The sequence below is a fragment of the Lampris incognitus genome, chromosome 10 (genome assembly GCF_029633865.1).
Source record: "Lampris incognitus isolate fLamInc1 chromosome 10, fLamInc1.hap2, whole genome shotgun sequence".
NCBI classification, from domain to species: domain Eukaryota; kingdom Metazoa; phylum Chordata; class Actinopteri; order Lampriformes; family Lampridae; genus Lampris; species Lampris incognitus.
In genome coordinates this window covers 10,536,061-10,552,833 of record NC_079220.1, presented here as the reverse complement: position 1 = coordinate 10,552,833, position 16,773 = coordinate 10,536,061, and the positions used below count along the sequence as shown (strand labels likewise).

The following is a 16,773-nucleotide window of genomic DNA, read 5'->3' as shown; positions in this document are numbered from 1 at the left end:
CCCACGTGGACAACATGCAAACTCCACAGAGGCCGACCCGGGACGACCCCCCCCCCCCCAAGGTTGGACTACTTCGGGGCTCGAACCCAGAACCTTCTTGCTGTGAGGCAACCGCGCTAACCCCCTGTGCCACTCTTTCCAAACTACTAGTTAAGGATTTATGGTGCGGGCAAAACAGGCTGTTTGGTGGTCAGATAGACGGAGCAGGAAGTTTTTAAATCTGATCAGATTTTTCAAATAGAGGACAAGACACCCGTATTTGAAAGTCTCCATTTAATTTGACACGGAAAAAAAACAAAAAAACAGACAGGATTACAAGTCTATAACTTGTTCTAAAACCCCTTCATAAAGTAAGCCATGATCCACAAGACAACAATGATGCCACAACCATGTAGACGTGGATAGTAAAAATAAAACCCCATTTCAAGCCATGCGAATGTGTAGTGGACATTTAATTAACACCATATAATGGGCACAAATAATGAAACACAGACTTAAAAAACAAAACAGCAAAGTGTACAAATGGTAGGTTTTCATTCCGGTGTAGATCATAACGCAAACATTCACAGAAGTAAAGTACAAGTCACAGACAGCTCTGATATAGAGCAGATGGGAGACTTACTACAGGGTGGTACCTTTGTCGACATAAAAAGTTAGCAGGTAGTAAAATGTGGCAAATGTAGTGTTTTATAAGGTGCTGTCTATATTGCAGATTTAACCAAAAATTTGCATCAGGTATTGAGTTCAGGTAAATGCTGTATTCGTGCATATTCAGGCTCAATATATATATATATATATATATATATATATATATATATATATATATATATATATATATATATATATTATTATTAAAAAAAAAAGCCCTTGAGTGAATTCCAGTGAGTTCATGAATACATTTCCTTCCAGTTCAGTCGGATTTTGAATGTAGGTTCGGCAGCAGCAAAACAACTGGCGCCATTAGCTAGATTCCCACTGCTGTGAAGTTATGTCATTAGGGACCCATTTGTGGAAATAATTTTCACGTATAAGCGAGCTAATTAGTACTCGTTTTGGAAGGCCAAATTACAGGCCTGTACCTCATACTTGCATTCAAATCACAAAATCAAAAATGTGCAAGTTAGGTCATACACACAACTAGCAAACGTCCTGTTTCAATCGTCAAAAATGGGATTAGAAAGGAGATAAAAAAATGTCAAAGGCAAGTGCAATATCTAATTAAAACTTGGCTAAAAAAAACCAAACAAAAACATTGTTAAATATTGCCATGTCGGGATGGCCCAGTGTCAGTTCATGAGAAACTGGTGGGAGATTCAAGCCAACACACTTAAATGCAAGACTGCAGCTTTGTGAAGAGGATGCTGTTGAGGGTTAAGTGTCGTTCTTATACACTGACGGGATATTTTGAGGTCTTTTTGTGAGGCACTGAGCAATACCACCATCAGGGGGAAAAAGTGCTTTGGTGTATGTTGTGTTCAACCCGATCCATTTTTCTTCATTAAAATTAAGAGTTATAAGTGAGACTGACATAATCAAAAATATACAATCAAGGTTTAAGCCACTACACACACACACACACACACACACACACACACAATTTTGTAATAAAGTTCCTTCATATCTTAAAGTTCAACACAAAAAATTAGTCAAACACAGAACAAAAAACAAAAACACAAAACAAAAAAAAAAAAGCTTAAAAGAAAATTCCAAACAAATTCACAAAACTGAGCTCTGCCATTGACCGAATACGAGAATCTCTCTTCAGTCTTCATTACAGAGGTACCGAGTCATCTTGCGTAGCTACGTGACATCTCCCTCACCACTCACATCTCAAAGTGTCACTGGCCAAATCACGAGGCTCATCTTACGTCATCGCTAAGGCTATAAAATGGTCCACATCATGGCTGATTGATAACTATGGATGGACCATAACTATAAAATGGACTATAAAAATCAGTCACGGGCAATGGTCTTCTGCAGGGTTGGGAGGGGGGGGTGACAAATGCCCACCATAACGCCTGCTTTTCCTTCTCCATTTTACTTAAGCCTTTGCAAAACCCGGGTAAAAATATTCCCGTTCTACAAAGTAAAAGAACTAAAAACATACTAAAAACAGAGCAAACCCAAAAGTCGGAGAAAATGTGTACAAGTTACTAAATCATAATGAGGAACCTCTATTAAAACAGGAGGAGTACAGCATCTCTTCTCCAGTGACTGGACTGTGGCAAGCATTGCACAGGACAGCAGAACAGTTTTTCCCTCTGGGACGCCACAGAAAGCTTGTCATGCTATGAAGAGCCAGCAGGAGGAAGCAGCGACACGAGAAAGATTTCAAGGGGTGGGGGGGTGCTTCCAGTAGAGGCATTAAGGCAAACATTTTGGAAGTTCAGTACTAATCGAGGTCACCGCATCGTCTCCTCTCCCACCGCCTACCATCCTCCCAGCTGATGTCCCCCAACGTAAGAGCTTTATCTGGGCTGGTGTCGTGTGAGGCCTCTCCTGGCGTTGGTGGACTGCCTCTGCTGGGCCAGAAAAGACATGGCTTGGCCAGACTGGCTCAGCCTTTCACCAGTCACTTTCTGATGTAGGGCCATTCCCTGAACGAGTTGAGCGAGGGACAGAAGAATGACAAAGACAGAATGAGAGGAAGGGTAGAATACAGATGTGCTTACTAAAAATGTGCCAAGTGTGCTGAGGTTTGCTATGCTCGCAAGCTGAATATTACTTGGGCTCCCGTTGATGAAACCATGGGCCTCCTCTGATAAGATTTTGTCTTAGGGACCTCCATATGGACATATTTTTAGTTGTTCTTTTGAAAATGAATCAAATATTTGTGGAAAATACTCGTGGTGACAACGAAACCTGTGGTAAGAACAGCCGTTCTTCACATTCACTTACTGGAATAATTTCCATTGAATTTAGCTCCTGTAAAATTTAACTACTCTTCATTTTGATGTACTTTCATGAGTTATTTTAATCTGAATGTGGCGACGTTCTAGTCTAGTCTGTGTATTTGGGCCTTCTTGAATCTTTAAAAGTATGGGTTGCTCTAAAAGTAGATTCAGTGTGTGGTGAATGGGTGAGAGAGTAAGTGTGTGTGTGTGTGTGTGTATATATATATATATATATATATATACAGACACTCACCATGTTGTACCATGCACTAATGATGAGTTTCTCCTCCTGGTCATGTCTGACCCTGCTCTTCTCAAAGTCATGCTGCAACCACAAAGAAACAGGAGGGAGCTCAGAGCGGGCGATGCACTCATTTTAACCAGCCAATCTTAAAAACAGACAACCGGACACAAACGGAGATAAAGGTGTGTACCTCCAAGTGCTGGATTTTCCTCTCCCTCTCCGTAAGTTGATTTTTAAGGGCCTGAACATCAGGAGCCAGAGGCTGCTGCTTGGGGTTCAGGGTTTTGACCACCTGCAAAAAAAAAAAAAAACAAAAAAAAAAAAAACCCTTCTTTGAAGGAAATGCCCCAAAGTTATGCTGTACCACATAGACTGGCTACTTTATGGAGACTCAAGGCAAAAAACAGAGAATAAATTTCAGTTTTGGGGCAGGTTGGGTAAGACAACATACCGTCCTCGCCTTCTCAACATAGCGCTTGTATCGTTCCTCCATCTGCTTCATATCCTCATCTTTCTTCCTTAGGATCTCCTGGAGTTCATCTATCTTCTTTGCCACTGAGGAGCAGAAGGAGGGACGTTGGACATTAAGGGAAGTGCGAAGGAGGCGATGAATAACAGATAAGGTAGGAATGACTGACTGTATGAAGTGGCAGCGTTTAACGATTGCTTACTGTTGTTGTCTGCTTTGGGTTCTAGGTCATCAATGACCTCTCTCTTCTTCTGCAGATCTGAATGTGCCTCGTGGAGCTTTTCCCTGGAGTGATCAGAGAGGAGTGCATGTGACATCGGTTTCGATCTTGCACAAATGGAGCGAATATGGATCAATATAAAAAAATCAACAATGGTTGGGGTACTCACAAGTGTTCCTCCAGCTTTTTCTTCAGTAACGAAGACTAAAAGGGAAACAAGCAACATTTATTAATAAAGAGCAATATACTAGGTTGGCGTTAACCCAGTGCACAAGCATATTCTCTCCACACACGCACACACACACACACACACATGCACACACACACAAGGTGTAAGCTACAACATTAAAGGCAGTCGAGAATCAAACCAAGGCCGGCTGGACAGAGGGTGGGCCGTACTTACGATGGCCTGATTTTGGCATATCGGTCGATGGGGGAAGGCAAAGAGACAGACAGAGAGACAGACAGACAGAGAGGGGCAGGCGTTAGAAATGAATCACCACAGCAAACTTGGGTTAAATTCCCACACAAGATCGCATATCAACACAGTAGGAGGGTACCAACAGCACAGTTCTTGGGGACTCAGCTGTTTTCAGCAAAGCCGTTCTCATTCACACAGCAAGCTACAGAAAACTAACTTATTTTCACTATTCATATGGTATGCTAGTTATACACCTTTATATGAATAAGGCTTAGGTGTATAAGAGCGGATGCAAACCTTTGACATTCAGGGATTTAACAGCAGCGGAGGATTTTAAATTCCAAAGAATAGAAAGAGTAATTTTAAATTTTGAACAAAGTCCCACTCAGGCTCAGAAATATCTGTGTTTAGAGAGTTCGGTGATTGGTCACGTACATGTCTAATATCTACAGTGTACAGAAGTAGAAAATTCTTAAACTGCACAATGCACTTAGCTGTCATTATGACTTGTTAAGGAAGAAATCCCACATTAACCAGCCTCTTTCCATTCATTTTGCTGCTACCACAGAAGTGAAACTAGTAAATGACTGTTGTTCATCTGACCTGACTATTTAATTGAAAAGAAAGATGTCCCTGATATTTTTTACACTCTGATCATTTTCAATATCCTACCAAGGTGAGAGCAGAAAACTATTGTTGGAAGTCCTGGAAGTGATTATAGTACTTGAGAAACGGAAGCAAGTCTCTTTATCTTTATCACTCACGTCTTCGGTCTTGCTGCCCTGTTCCTGCAGAGCTTTCTGGAGCTCCTCGACCTGGGAACGCAGCTCGGAGATCTGCTGCTGGTTTAACCTTAGGGGAGAGACATGGAGCCCAACAATGAACAAATGGAAACATGGGAAGGTGTGAAAACATATGGCTATATAATGACAAAATGCCAAGAAGAAAGGGGGGGTAAATTGAAAACAGGGAGGGAGGCATGGTTGGGGAGAGAGGAAAGTATCAGGAGGCAGAAGTCATCAGGGAAGTGGGAGATGGCAGTGTGGTAGCAATGCATTCGAGACTATATCTTTGGATGTCTGCTGTGGTTCAGCTATTCTATCGAGCGTGTGCTCTGGCTGTCCCAGCTCTCCACAGGGACACTACCCCTCCTCTTATTGCTGCTTTGGATGCCTCCCACACCCACAGCCCTGTGTTATATGCACGCACACACACGTCCACCCACATGTCCACATGTCCATGCCCACAGGCACGTAAACACACACACTCACACACCAAGGGACAATCTGGCTTTCTGCTGTCCATCCTCAGATCCAGCCTACACAGCTTAGATCAGCAAACAGTCCAGAGGGTGAGCTGACATTTAGCTAGATCACTCCTACCATCAGCCAAACATGAGACGCACAAGCCACAACCATCTGAATGTTCAGGAACAAACACACACACGCACCCTGAGTTGGGTGCTGGCAAGAAAATATAATTGAAAAGCGAGGACATCACGTCTCCCGAAACCCAATATGACATACAAATGCATACATACACCGCCCATACCTATTTTGTGTTTCCAGCGCATTCTTGCTGCGCTGTGCCTTCTCCAGCTGAGCCTGTACCTCTACTAGTTTCTGTCTGTAGCTCTCCTCCTGGACACACAGCATCTTGTTTTCGCTCTGTAGACGTACGACTGTCTCCCTGCAGGAGGCAAAGGAAGATCAGACAAAGAAGGAGAGGAGGAAAAAGGAGCAGGAAACAGAGTAAAGGAGAAACTTGTGGGTGACAGAACAAATGGATCGAAATGAGGGACGGGGCCAAAACGTCTGTGGTAAGCTGACCCAACTTCTCCGTCCACCAATCTCCCACCCCAGGCCAACTGTACAGCTGTGCGACTTGTTCCTATTCATAGGGCAAATTCTGCATTCTAGCTCTATAAATAAACTGTAAGGGCTTGGGTATCAGGGCTGAGCAATTGTTACAGGCGCTAGAAAATATGGGGCATGTGTGGGCGAGCGATTTTGACAGCAATGCATATCACGTTCATCATTGACTGAGGAGGAAAATCTCCTCCGTTGTGCCTTAGCCTATGTTAAAACTGACACACATACACACGTACTTGAACTCAGCGGGCATGATCTCTGCGGCTAGGCTTCCTACTGTGCCAGAGTTGTCATACATGTTTCCTGCAGGGACGGGAGAGACAAGAGAATGTCAGCAGGAAAGCCTTTTCTGAAATGTGCAGGATAAGCCGATTAGCCTTTGGTGTACTTTTAAATCCAGTGCTCAAAAAAAGTAATTCAACACCAGGGGAACATTTTCAGGTTTTAATGCATACAGAGGACCAACAACAGTTCAAGAATATCAAACACAAATGGTCGGGGTAATAAATAGGCTGTCATTTCACTGTGTGCAGTAAACTCTTCCAAGTTAGAGATGTTGAGAGACAGGTTAAAGACCAAATTAAAGGGGAAAAAAAGTAAAAAAGAAAAGAACATTTAATGCCATTGGCGTCAGCGGATCCGTGGAGGCAAACAAACAAAACAGCGATGCCAATTTAAAACCTATTTGCTGGGAAATTTAGGGGGGTTTTTGGGTTCAAGCGAAGTATAATTATGACACACCTGCTTCAGTCAGACCGTGCTGGTGGACTTGTGCACATCTCAGCTCATCATTGGTCTCCCTGAGTGTGTCCCTTTCTGAGATGAGACGCTGCAAAGACACAAAATGTTAAAGAACGTTTTTTCTTTTTAATTCAAGGCTGACACAGGGTAAAAAAGTGCTTGCGGCCTTTAATGTATATGCTCCTTTCCTCTAAAACCCTGCCTCCCTCACCCATACCAGTCTCCCGCCATCACACTCACTTCTTTCTCCTTCAGCAGCGTGTCGTACTTGTCATGAATGTTGCTATATTCGAACTGCCACTTCTCAGCTTTTATGGCCTCGGTCGAGTGCTTTTGGTGAAGCTCGTGAACCTGCATGATGTCAGAGAATACGATAGACAGTCTGTGCTGGCAACCAAGCTGCAAAAAAACTAAAAAAAAAAAAATTAAAAAAAAAAACAAAACCAGAAGATTCTGTTTTCTCCTTCATCACTTACACCACCCCCAACATACTTGTCTCTTGTAGGTGTCCAGCTGAGTGCGCACAACGTTGGCCCTGCGGAGCTCATCCTCCAGCTCGCAGGTGCGCTGCATGTACACCGTGTTGCGTTCCTCCAGGAGGCGCACTTGTCTGCGCAAGTCTCCCAGGTTCTCCAGCTTCCGCTTGTACGTTTCCACCAGCGCTTCGAGCCGGCTTACTCGGTCAGAGGAGTGCCTGAGGGGAGGCAGCAGGAGAGATCGTGAGGCAGGCACCAAGTGTCAATAAATTAAATTAGTTTTATTACTGGTTAAACAGAACACATCCTCAGGGATTTGTAATTTGTTAAAACAATGAAAATCAAACAGGAGAAATTAAACAACTAAGTAAGGTGTAAGCCAATACCACCACGAGACTTTCAGAGTATCAACACAGATGACACGAAGTGAGGAGTCTGCGTGGGAAGAATCATCTCCGAAATTGTAAACTGATAATACTTACTGTTAACTTCAGAGCAGCCCATTCTCCTCTCAGGAGGAGTGCTGGTGTGGGACTGCTGAGCATGCAACCTCAAACACCTCATTCCATCGACATCCCGAGAGAAGCAAAAACTGAACCTACATCATATCTACTCATCCAAAAGGGGGCCACGTGGGCACACAAGCCCTTCTTACCGCAGAATGTCCATCTCGTCTTTGAGATTCTGTGCTTCTCGGGCCAGGCTGGTCAGCTCCTCATTACGGTGCTGTAGTTCGACGACCTCGCCTTCCAGGATGTCTGCTCGCATGCGCATGTCGTCTCTGCTGTTCTCCAGCCTGAGGAGCAGACAAATGAGGAAACACAGATGAGAGAACTGATATAAACAGACCGTACTGAATAGAGCCATTGTGCGATGAGACGACTAGGTGGTGGAATAAGATGCACGTGGCTGCATTATGTGCAATTTACAACACCATACAACTCATTTACAGAATTTAATTCATTGGCTACAATTTGTCAAAGCTGTGGTCATGTGTACATCAACATGTTGTGTCATAGAATTTAACAATTTCCTATGCATGGAAAAGTGTGCATACGTGCTGCAAAATGTATTTCGAAATACCAATCCAGCCCTTTGTACAAAGGGTGCATATACTTGTGTATGTGCTTAGCCTTGACCATGTCCCTGTGGGAACGTGGCTTGCAGTGTGCTTTCAGCTCTCTGGGTCGGTGCTGTCCAAGTAGCAGACCTGTAGTTCTCCTCCTGCAGCTGCTCCATCTGGCTCTGGAGGAGCAACAGCTTCTTGCCAGTGATGGCAGTGGCGTCCTGCGAATCACAGCGACTCAGCCTCTCCTTCAGGGAGCGTGTCTCCGCCAGTATGGTCGACTTCTCCTCCAGGACCACTGACAGCTAGGGGGGGGGAGACAAAGAAAGAAGGACAAAGAAAGACGAAGAATGTAAATGGAGGTGTTGGAAGTCATGGTATTGGTAGATGGAAGGGTTTAGAGGGAGTTGACAGTGCACAAATCTGGAGCAGCACAAATAGGAACGAACAGAGAGACATGAGGAGGAGAAGAGCAGCAGATGGTGTGGATGCAAAGCAAACGAAAGAGGAGCAGGGAGAGAGCTGAACACGGACAGGAGGACTCGAGCGTTCCTCAGAACATTCGACAGTCAAACAGAAATCGCACGCGTTCCACCGGAAATGCCAAACACAGGACAGACAAGCAGGACAGACTCACGAAGGCAAAACACAGAGACGCATCCTGCAGCTCCGCTTCATCCAGGACTCGTTGCAAGAACACATGCTTTTTTATTTTTGTTGTTTCACATGCGCAACCTTGAAAAGGTCAGTTAGTCAGCTGATATGCAACAGTCTCAAGCAAATGTAACTCTCAATGGTGTAGTTGTTAGCTTCACCCTGAGGTGAAAACTAGGTCTTCATGAAAAAATACAAAGTTATCTAGGGCCTCCAATGATATGTATTACAGTTGTAGGAGAACAGTTGTTCTGAATTGAAGCTGATGAAGTTGACTGAACTGGCTTAAGGAGAGACTGAGGCTCAGAGCAGCAACACTGATGCTTAGAAAATGTTTTTTTTTTTTTGGTGACAAAGTCAGACTGAACGCATACGGAAACTATGTGTGGGGTTACGTTAGACAAGCTGGCATTATGGAATTAAGGGGAAGTGTATACTTACCTATAGCACATCTTCCTGGTTTGAATACAGCAAAACCCTACACTGATCTTTAAGGACAGATGGCATGCTTTAGCTCAGGACCTTGCAAAAAGTACATTGCTTTCAAAACAACATAAACCACCTACTCCTAACTTGTTAGCTTGGTAAAAAAAAACAAAAAAAAAACAGCTGGGAGTGCCAGGAATTATTGGTGGCCTAATTCTACTCCAAAAACAGAATCAGTAAATCCTGAGTGATATACTCTTTTTAACCCAGATTAGTCATTTTTAGTCAGTGGCATATAAACAGGCAATGTTACGCAATATGTACACAACCAACAATCATAAGAAAACAGAACAACTTAGCCAGGCTAACTGATATGGGCAAAAGCACATAGCTGCAGGTACAAACGTTCTGTAATGCAATGAAACACAGCACCAAAACAAACAAAACAAGGCCTCAAAGTACATTTCTGGTACAACGGGCACAAGTGGATTATTATTTTACCCCAAGAGCTCAGTTTTTTTTAATTTTATCTAACCTTTATTTAACCAGGAGAGACTCATTGGGATTAAGAATCTCTTTTGCGAGGGAGACCTGGCCAAGACAGGCAGCAGCATAAATAAAAACACATCTTTACAGACAGAAAACACAAAAAGAGACCAAAAGAACAAAAAACAAAAAAACAAGCATGGGAAACTCACATTTCCTCATATCCTTTCAGGATATAATGCCAACGGTTATGCAATGCCAATCAGAAGATCGACAAAACCAAGGACACCCACATACATCATTTCAAATTTCTAGCAAATCCTGTTTGCCAGAAGTACGCTTTACGCTTTGTACCCACCTGGTGCTCCAGGTCTCGACAGCGCTGGCTAAGGTCCTCCTTCACGTCCACCTCCTCGCTTAGGAAATAATACTTCCTCGACTGCAAACACAGAACACAGACACAGGAGGTGGCGGAGGAAGAAACCACAATCGAGTGAGAGAGAACACAAAAGAAAGCTGTAAGTGATATGCCGAGTGAGGAACAAGTAAGCCAGAGGGGGGCAAAAGTGTTATGTATCGAGAAGAGGCGGCCGGAATGGAGATCAAGGTCTCACCTGATAGTCAAAGTCCCCATAGGTCTCTGGGCTCCCTGGTTCTGAGAGCGGCTCTTTGGGTAGGAGCTACAACAACAACATTAATAGCTAGCTTAGTTCAAACTCCGGAGAAAATAAATCACGATCTTAAAGTGAATCCAAAAAGGACGGCTGACAAGAAGTGTTCTATTGCATTCTTCTGCGTGTATAATACACTAATATGGTAATAAATACACTTCATAAACACAACGCAGAATGGCAATACAAGGCTTCAGAGACTGTAAAGTCTTGCACTAATCCAGATTTGATTTCTCCAATTTAAACTGAGCATGACTAAATGCTGAAACTAATAAGGAGAGAACCAAGAGGACAACAGACTCATTCAAGAGGCTCACTCACCTCCTGGATGGCAGTCATGACAACATGCTGGACAGACTCCTCCAGAGTCATTATCTGCTGGATTTGCTCTGTGTACAAGAAAGAGTCAACAAAGGTCAATGAAGGCACAGCTGAATACAGGACAATACAAGTTTACTTTAAATTCTCTGCTGTGAAACACACCAGTGTTACAGGAAGTTGAATTAGTTCATCTGGACACAACGTTTATTGAGACAGAAACGTTTCCATCATTCATCTAAGTGACCTCTTCAGTCTCTGAAGAGGAGACAAACGTTGTGTCCAGATGAACTGATTCAACTTTCTGTGATTTTCTTACTTGGATTATTGAGCATGCATAAAGACATACCAGTGTTACTTCTAGTTTCAGACTTCCTGCCCATCAACCCTCACTATTTGGCTTTGAATGATCAAGAGCGTTTATCTCTTTCTTTTAAATTGCTATCTATAGAATTAGGCATGATTGTGAAGACCAAATTAATTTCATCCAGGATCAGGCCATTTTGGACGTGACCCTTGTCATGTGCCATATGATTTGACTTGGAAGTAAATCCTGTTATTTCCCATGGATGGCTGCTTCTGTCTGGTTCAGAGAGCCTTGTTCCCCACTTTACGTTTGTAGGCAGCTTACCTTGCTTCTTTTCACAGCTGACAGCACAGCCCAGCACCAGCTGCACCAGTTTGCCAAGCTCTGTCACATCTCCCACCTCTCCTATCAGGTTGACATCTGGCAGGTGCTCATCTGATACCTGGTGACCAAGCACCTGTCCGGTGTAAGAGAGGGAAGTGAATGTGAAAAGATTCAAGACGGTAAGGAACAATGTGGCAAAAGTGGAAATTAATAGGGGCTGGAGGAAGGAGGTGGTGATGGAGGGGTGAGGCGGCTCCAGCAGCAGAAATGTAAGGGATTCAAGCAGAAAATAATTCCAACAAACTCCAGTTTACTTGAAATGTCAAAACTGAGTAGAAAATAGTTCTTCTTACATCATGGTAATACTCCAGCATGCTCTGAAGAATCTTCTTCAAGTTGCTGACCTGAAGGAATGTGACAAGTCAGAGCAGAAATCTAAGGTTACTTGGATTACTTTTATTCTTAGCTCAGAAATGCTGGTCACTTTGGTTTGCCATCGGCTCCTCTGTCATATCCTGCCGTTTCACAAATTACCTTGAGGCGCCAGTTGGCCCCGGTCTCCTCTTTGATCCTGCCCAGCCATGTCTCATTAAACCAGGAGGGGTCTCTGTTAATGAGAGCACAGGAAACCTTGTTGACGACAAGGATGACACGCATCTCTGGACATCTAGATTCACAGGAGGCCACAGGGCAATGTAGCCCAGTGCATCCGTTCGGGTGAGCACAATGACATTTGAATAGGGCAGTTCATCAAACTCTCCTTCACATGCCACTTATAGAGAAAATGACCTTGCTAAGAACCAACTCAAATAACAGTCATATTGGGCTCCAAATTAAATTGACCTTTATGTAAGACAACATTTTGTTTGATTCCAAATGTTTGATAAAAAAGAAAAAGAAAAAAAAAGTTGTGTTAATGGTTTTGTTTGTTTTGTTCATGCTATGTGTGCAGAGAATACACCATTACCAGCACCAGAAGTTACAAAGGTCATCACGCTTGGACAGATAGTGCACTGAAATAGAGATGGGCCTTTGGACAACAACACATCTGTTTTCACAGATAAACTTATGCATGATGCATTCAAGACTCTAAATAAGACAATTCAAGCCCACTGGAACATTTTCTAAAAACAGCAAACTCAATAAATCCTTGCTCTAATCTTCTGTGGTTTTTGTTTTGCATAGACACCGGTGTTGTGTGTAATATAAACTCCAACTAGCTGCAAATCATACAGATAAGCAAAACACTGTAATTTCATTGACTGGGGTTGAATGTATCCCTTCCTGTAGCTGATAATTTTGTATATAATCTGTACTTGTGAATTTCCCATTGGATAATAAAAAAAAAATCACAATGTCTCAATTATAAATGTTTAAGCACATAAATGTGACCTTACATTCTATGTAGAACATGCGCAATGGCCACTCCACTTGTGAGGTCATGCTTGCTGGTGCATGAGGGCACCTGAAACGTCTTTAGCTGGGAAGGTTAAAGACATAAAATATTAGTCAACCAAGTAATACGAGGTCTAAACTGTACAGTCATGCCAAATCAATTACCAAGTTTTAACTGTAAATCAATCTAAGATCACACACATTTATGGTACAGAAGGTGTGCAATGCAGACGGCCTATACCATACTAGGCTGCCCTTTCCACCCCTTGCATATGGTATTTGAACTTCTTCATTCACACTACTTTTTCCGAGGTACACCAAAAATAGCTTGTGTGCAACTTTGTTTGCATCTTTAACACATCAGCTCCATTTTGCTCAGATCTAGTATCACTCATTCCGTCACTGAAGTCTTTTATTGTCGTCCATTTGTACCCAAGAACTGCAATATGGTGGTATGGGGGTCTCTCTCTCTCTCTCTCTCTCTATATATATATATATTTAAAAAAAACTTGAATCAGTTAATCTGGAAACGATGTTTATTGACAGAAACGTTTCATCACTCAGTTAAGTGACCTCTTTAGTCTAAACCAGGGATAAGCAACATAGTCCAGAAAGGTTCGGTGTGGGTGCAGGTCTTTGTTCCAACCAAGCAGTTACACACCTGATTCTATAGATCAACCAATAGTTTTTGCTACAGACCTTGATTTGTAGACTCGGGTGTGTAACTCCTTGGTTGGAACAAAGACCTGCACCCACACCAGACCTTTCTGGACCATGTTGCCTATCCCTGGTCTAAACTGACTGCAGGTATCCCTACCCTTATCAACGATACAGTTGCATGACGACCGAAACCAACGATCATTTTCATATGCAAATTGCCGTGACCATTAACTAGAGTTTCAATGGCCATGTATATCATTCACAGAGGATTGGAGAACGTTTGCAATCACAGCATTGTAAGATGGCGACAGATGTACTCTTAGCCCCCCTCCCCCCCTTGGTGCAGGGATGGTCGGTCCCTCTTCACACAGATGGCCTCTGACACCCCGTTCAAACCAGCGTTCCTCCCTATCAAGGATGTGCACGTCCTCATCCTTGAAAGAGTGGCCACTGGCCTGTAGATGGGTGTTGACTGTGGGGTCCTGGCCTGACACGTTAGCTCTTCTGTGTTGTGCCATCCTCTTGGCCAGCGTCTGTTTAGTTTCCCCAATGTACAAGTCACTTAGATGAGTGATGAAACGTTTCTGTCAATAAACGTTGTGTCCAGATGAACTGATTCAGCTTTCTTTGATTTTCCTACCTGGGTTATTGATCAGGCATAAAAACAGGGGGGGGGGGTTATATAATTCTACGGATTGTATTGTATGAAACACTGTCTGCAACCATGACTCATTTAACGTAATGCGAGCGTGGGACACACATTTTCTACCTTAAAGTAAGGTGGTTAAACACAAACAAGCTGCCAAGTAGAGAAACGTAAGAGACTGGTAGTGCAAGCCTGCTCCCATACCCCCCCCAGAGCCATTGTCGTAGTGACTGCCCCCCCCCCGAAGTCGCTACAGTATAAAATGATTTCACTCTCTATAATTACGAAAATAGTTTCGCAAGCAGCTTTAAAAGCCAGAAAGCTTCATCGGTGAGTGATCTGCAGTGGAACACTACGGGATTTGAGGTTATAAGTCACGTGTAAAAACAGCGTAAGCATGTTAAATGGCTTTCAAAGTCAACCACCTTCCAAATGACTCAACCCCCGTTTATAAACAGCCCTACTTAACGAGCTAATCGCGCCTGTGCGGGGGAAAAATGCCAAACGGGTGGATTTCCTTTAAACTTGAGACCTTACTGAGCAGTTATTCTGGACAGGCTGCTGCACGAGTCCCCGGAATTAGACGGGGGGGCTGATTCAACCGTGTGCTGGCAAAACGCTGCGCGTGTTTTGTCTCGACGCCCGCTCAGTAAGCCGGGTGAAACGCGTTGGTTCCGGCGCCGAGATAAAGCGGCCAGGGGCAAGGCAAACTTTCAGTGCCGCTAGCTAGCTAGTAGTTAGCTAAAAAAAACAACCCCGTTCGGAAAACTGAACACAAACCGACCAGCCTTTTAATTCGCCCACGTTGATTGAATCTAGTTTATCGGCCGTCTGCTTAGGTGCTCGGTGTAACGTTGCCGTCTTTATTTTCTACTTAATTTGCCGTCACCTGCATGACAGCAGCCCCCCCCCCCGCCGCTAGCCGACTCGCCTCTGCGGCTAGCCGTCAACGCGACTCTGCCAAACTTACCCAGGTTAATAAAGAGTCACATAGCTGTGCTTTATCCAGGCTCATTCTGATTGTACCGCTGGTAAACGGTGGATTAAGGACTGGCGATACTTTCCGCTGCCAACACTTCGTTAAAAGACTGCAGCGTTGAGGTAAAACGTGCACCGCGGACACGTCCCACGTAGGGTGATACACCTTGGCCTCCCTCCGCTCGCCCTCGTCACCGCGCTTCGGCTATTATGATCCCTGCGAGCCGCCGTCGTGGTGAAGTGCGTCGTCATGGAAACAGATTAGCCCGTTGCGTCGGTCCCCGCGGACGAAACATAAGGCAACCGAAACACAATTTATGTTGGGTTTACACAGTGAGGCGGGGAAATCACACACAGCAGATAAGTATATTTATCAACGCAACACTTTGGCAGGCCAAAAAAAAAAACTCAATTTGTTAAATCGTTAATCCAGAAAACCTCGTTATTGGAAATGCAGGTTAAGATAATTAACGAACGTCGAGATCGCCTGGTGAGAAGCAGCTGAAGGTGACAAGATCGTGGAGTAATCAAACCAACGAAATAAAATACTGAAGCGTTTTCAGACTGGATAGGTTGCAACGAACACAAGACGACCGGATGATGCATGATAATGGATGAGGACGCAATAAATGACAAGACAGAAGTGAGAGAGTTGGGTAAATAAATAGATAACGACAGAAACTACTGTAAAGTACTAATGAGACATATTAGCCCCTAGCTAACGGGTCTGACCCTTCAGCCGAGCGATTAGTGATGTCGCCTTGCGGTGCTGTACACCTCGTATCGAATCCCGCACCGGGCAAGAAAATAACCGGTTACACTACCTTTAGATCATCCAGCCATCCATTATCCAAACCGCTTATCCTGCTCTCGGGTTCGCGGGGATGCTGGAGCCTATCCCAGCAGCTATTGGGCGGCAGGCGGGGAGACACCCTGGACAGGCCGCCAGGCCATTCAATTATTTGGATAATGGTTCATCATTTGAATCATTATTCAAATAATTGAAAAGACCAATTATTTGAATATCATCCTATTGAACTCCGTCAACCGGTTAAACAGTTACCGATAAACATAAAAAAGGGGGGAGGGGGATTAGCTTGCAAACGTGGACAACAGTGTACAAAGTGTCAGACTGATTGGGATGGGTTTGCAAAATAATGTTTATTTTCTTAATCATTATAACTAATTGATTGGTGGTATCTCGTTCTACTCGAAGTTATTTATTCAATCGGTTAAACAAAAATGAACATGTCCTTTCATTATGAGTCGTTTGGCTTTTATTTGAAGTCCCTTAAAAAACCACTAGGTGGCTCTAGTCGGCAAATTGCGACGGCATGTGCAGGACCGCGCTGCATGGACAGGTGTTTTCCATGGCTGAATTTATTATGCATGTTAGCAGCCAATTAAACCATCAAAACTGAAGAAATCTGCTTCGATCAATCATATTATCCGCGCTTTAGAAGTTATGGTGGTGAAAAGTGCTCAGTTTTACATTCTTTCTATATT

The 16,773-nt window shown here is 43.6% G+C and overlaps 1 protein-coding gene across 1 annotated transcript; it reads right to left on the bottom strand.

Annotated features, from left to right (window-relative positions):
* Positions 1 to 272: 272 nt before the first annotated feature.
* Positions 273 to 15,519, bottom strand: LOC130120100 (protein Hook homolog 2-like). The gene is made up of 22 exons (XM_056288720.1): positions 15,260 to 15,519; positions 12,986 to 13,068; positions 12,123 to 12,195; positions 11,942 to 11,992; positions 11,589 to 11,721; positions 10,961 to 11,028; positions 10,583 to 10,648; positions 10,327 to 10,407; positions 8,547 to 8,707; positions 7,992 to 8,132; positions 7,353 to 7,554; positions 7,101 to 7,211; positions 6,861 to 6,948; positions 6,356 to 6,422; positions 5,800 to 5,937; positions 5,013 to 5,100; positions 3,997 to 4,031; positions 3,810 to 3,892; positions 3,590 to 3,693; positions 3,329 to 3,430; positions 3,148 to 3,219; positions 273 to 2,597 (listed from the first exon to the last, which is right to left on the bottom strand). Exons 1-22 carry the CDS (start codon positions 15,302 to 15,304, stop codon positions 2,469 to 2,471), a joined length of 2,121 nt encoding a protein of 706 aa, XP_056144695.1. The 5' UTR covers positions 15,305 to 15,519; the 3' UTR covers positions 273 to 2,468.
* Positions 15,520 to 16,773: the final 1,254 nt, after the last annotated feature.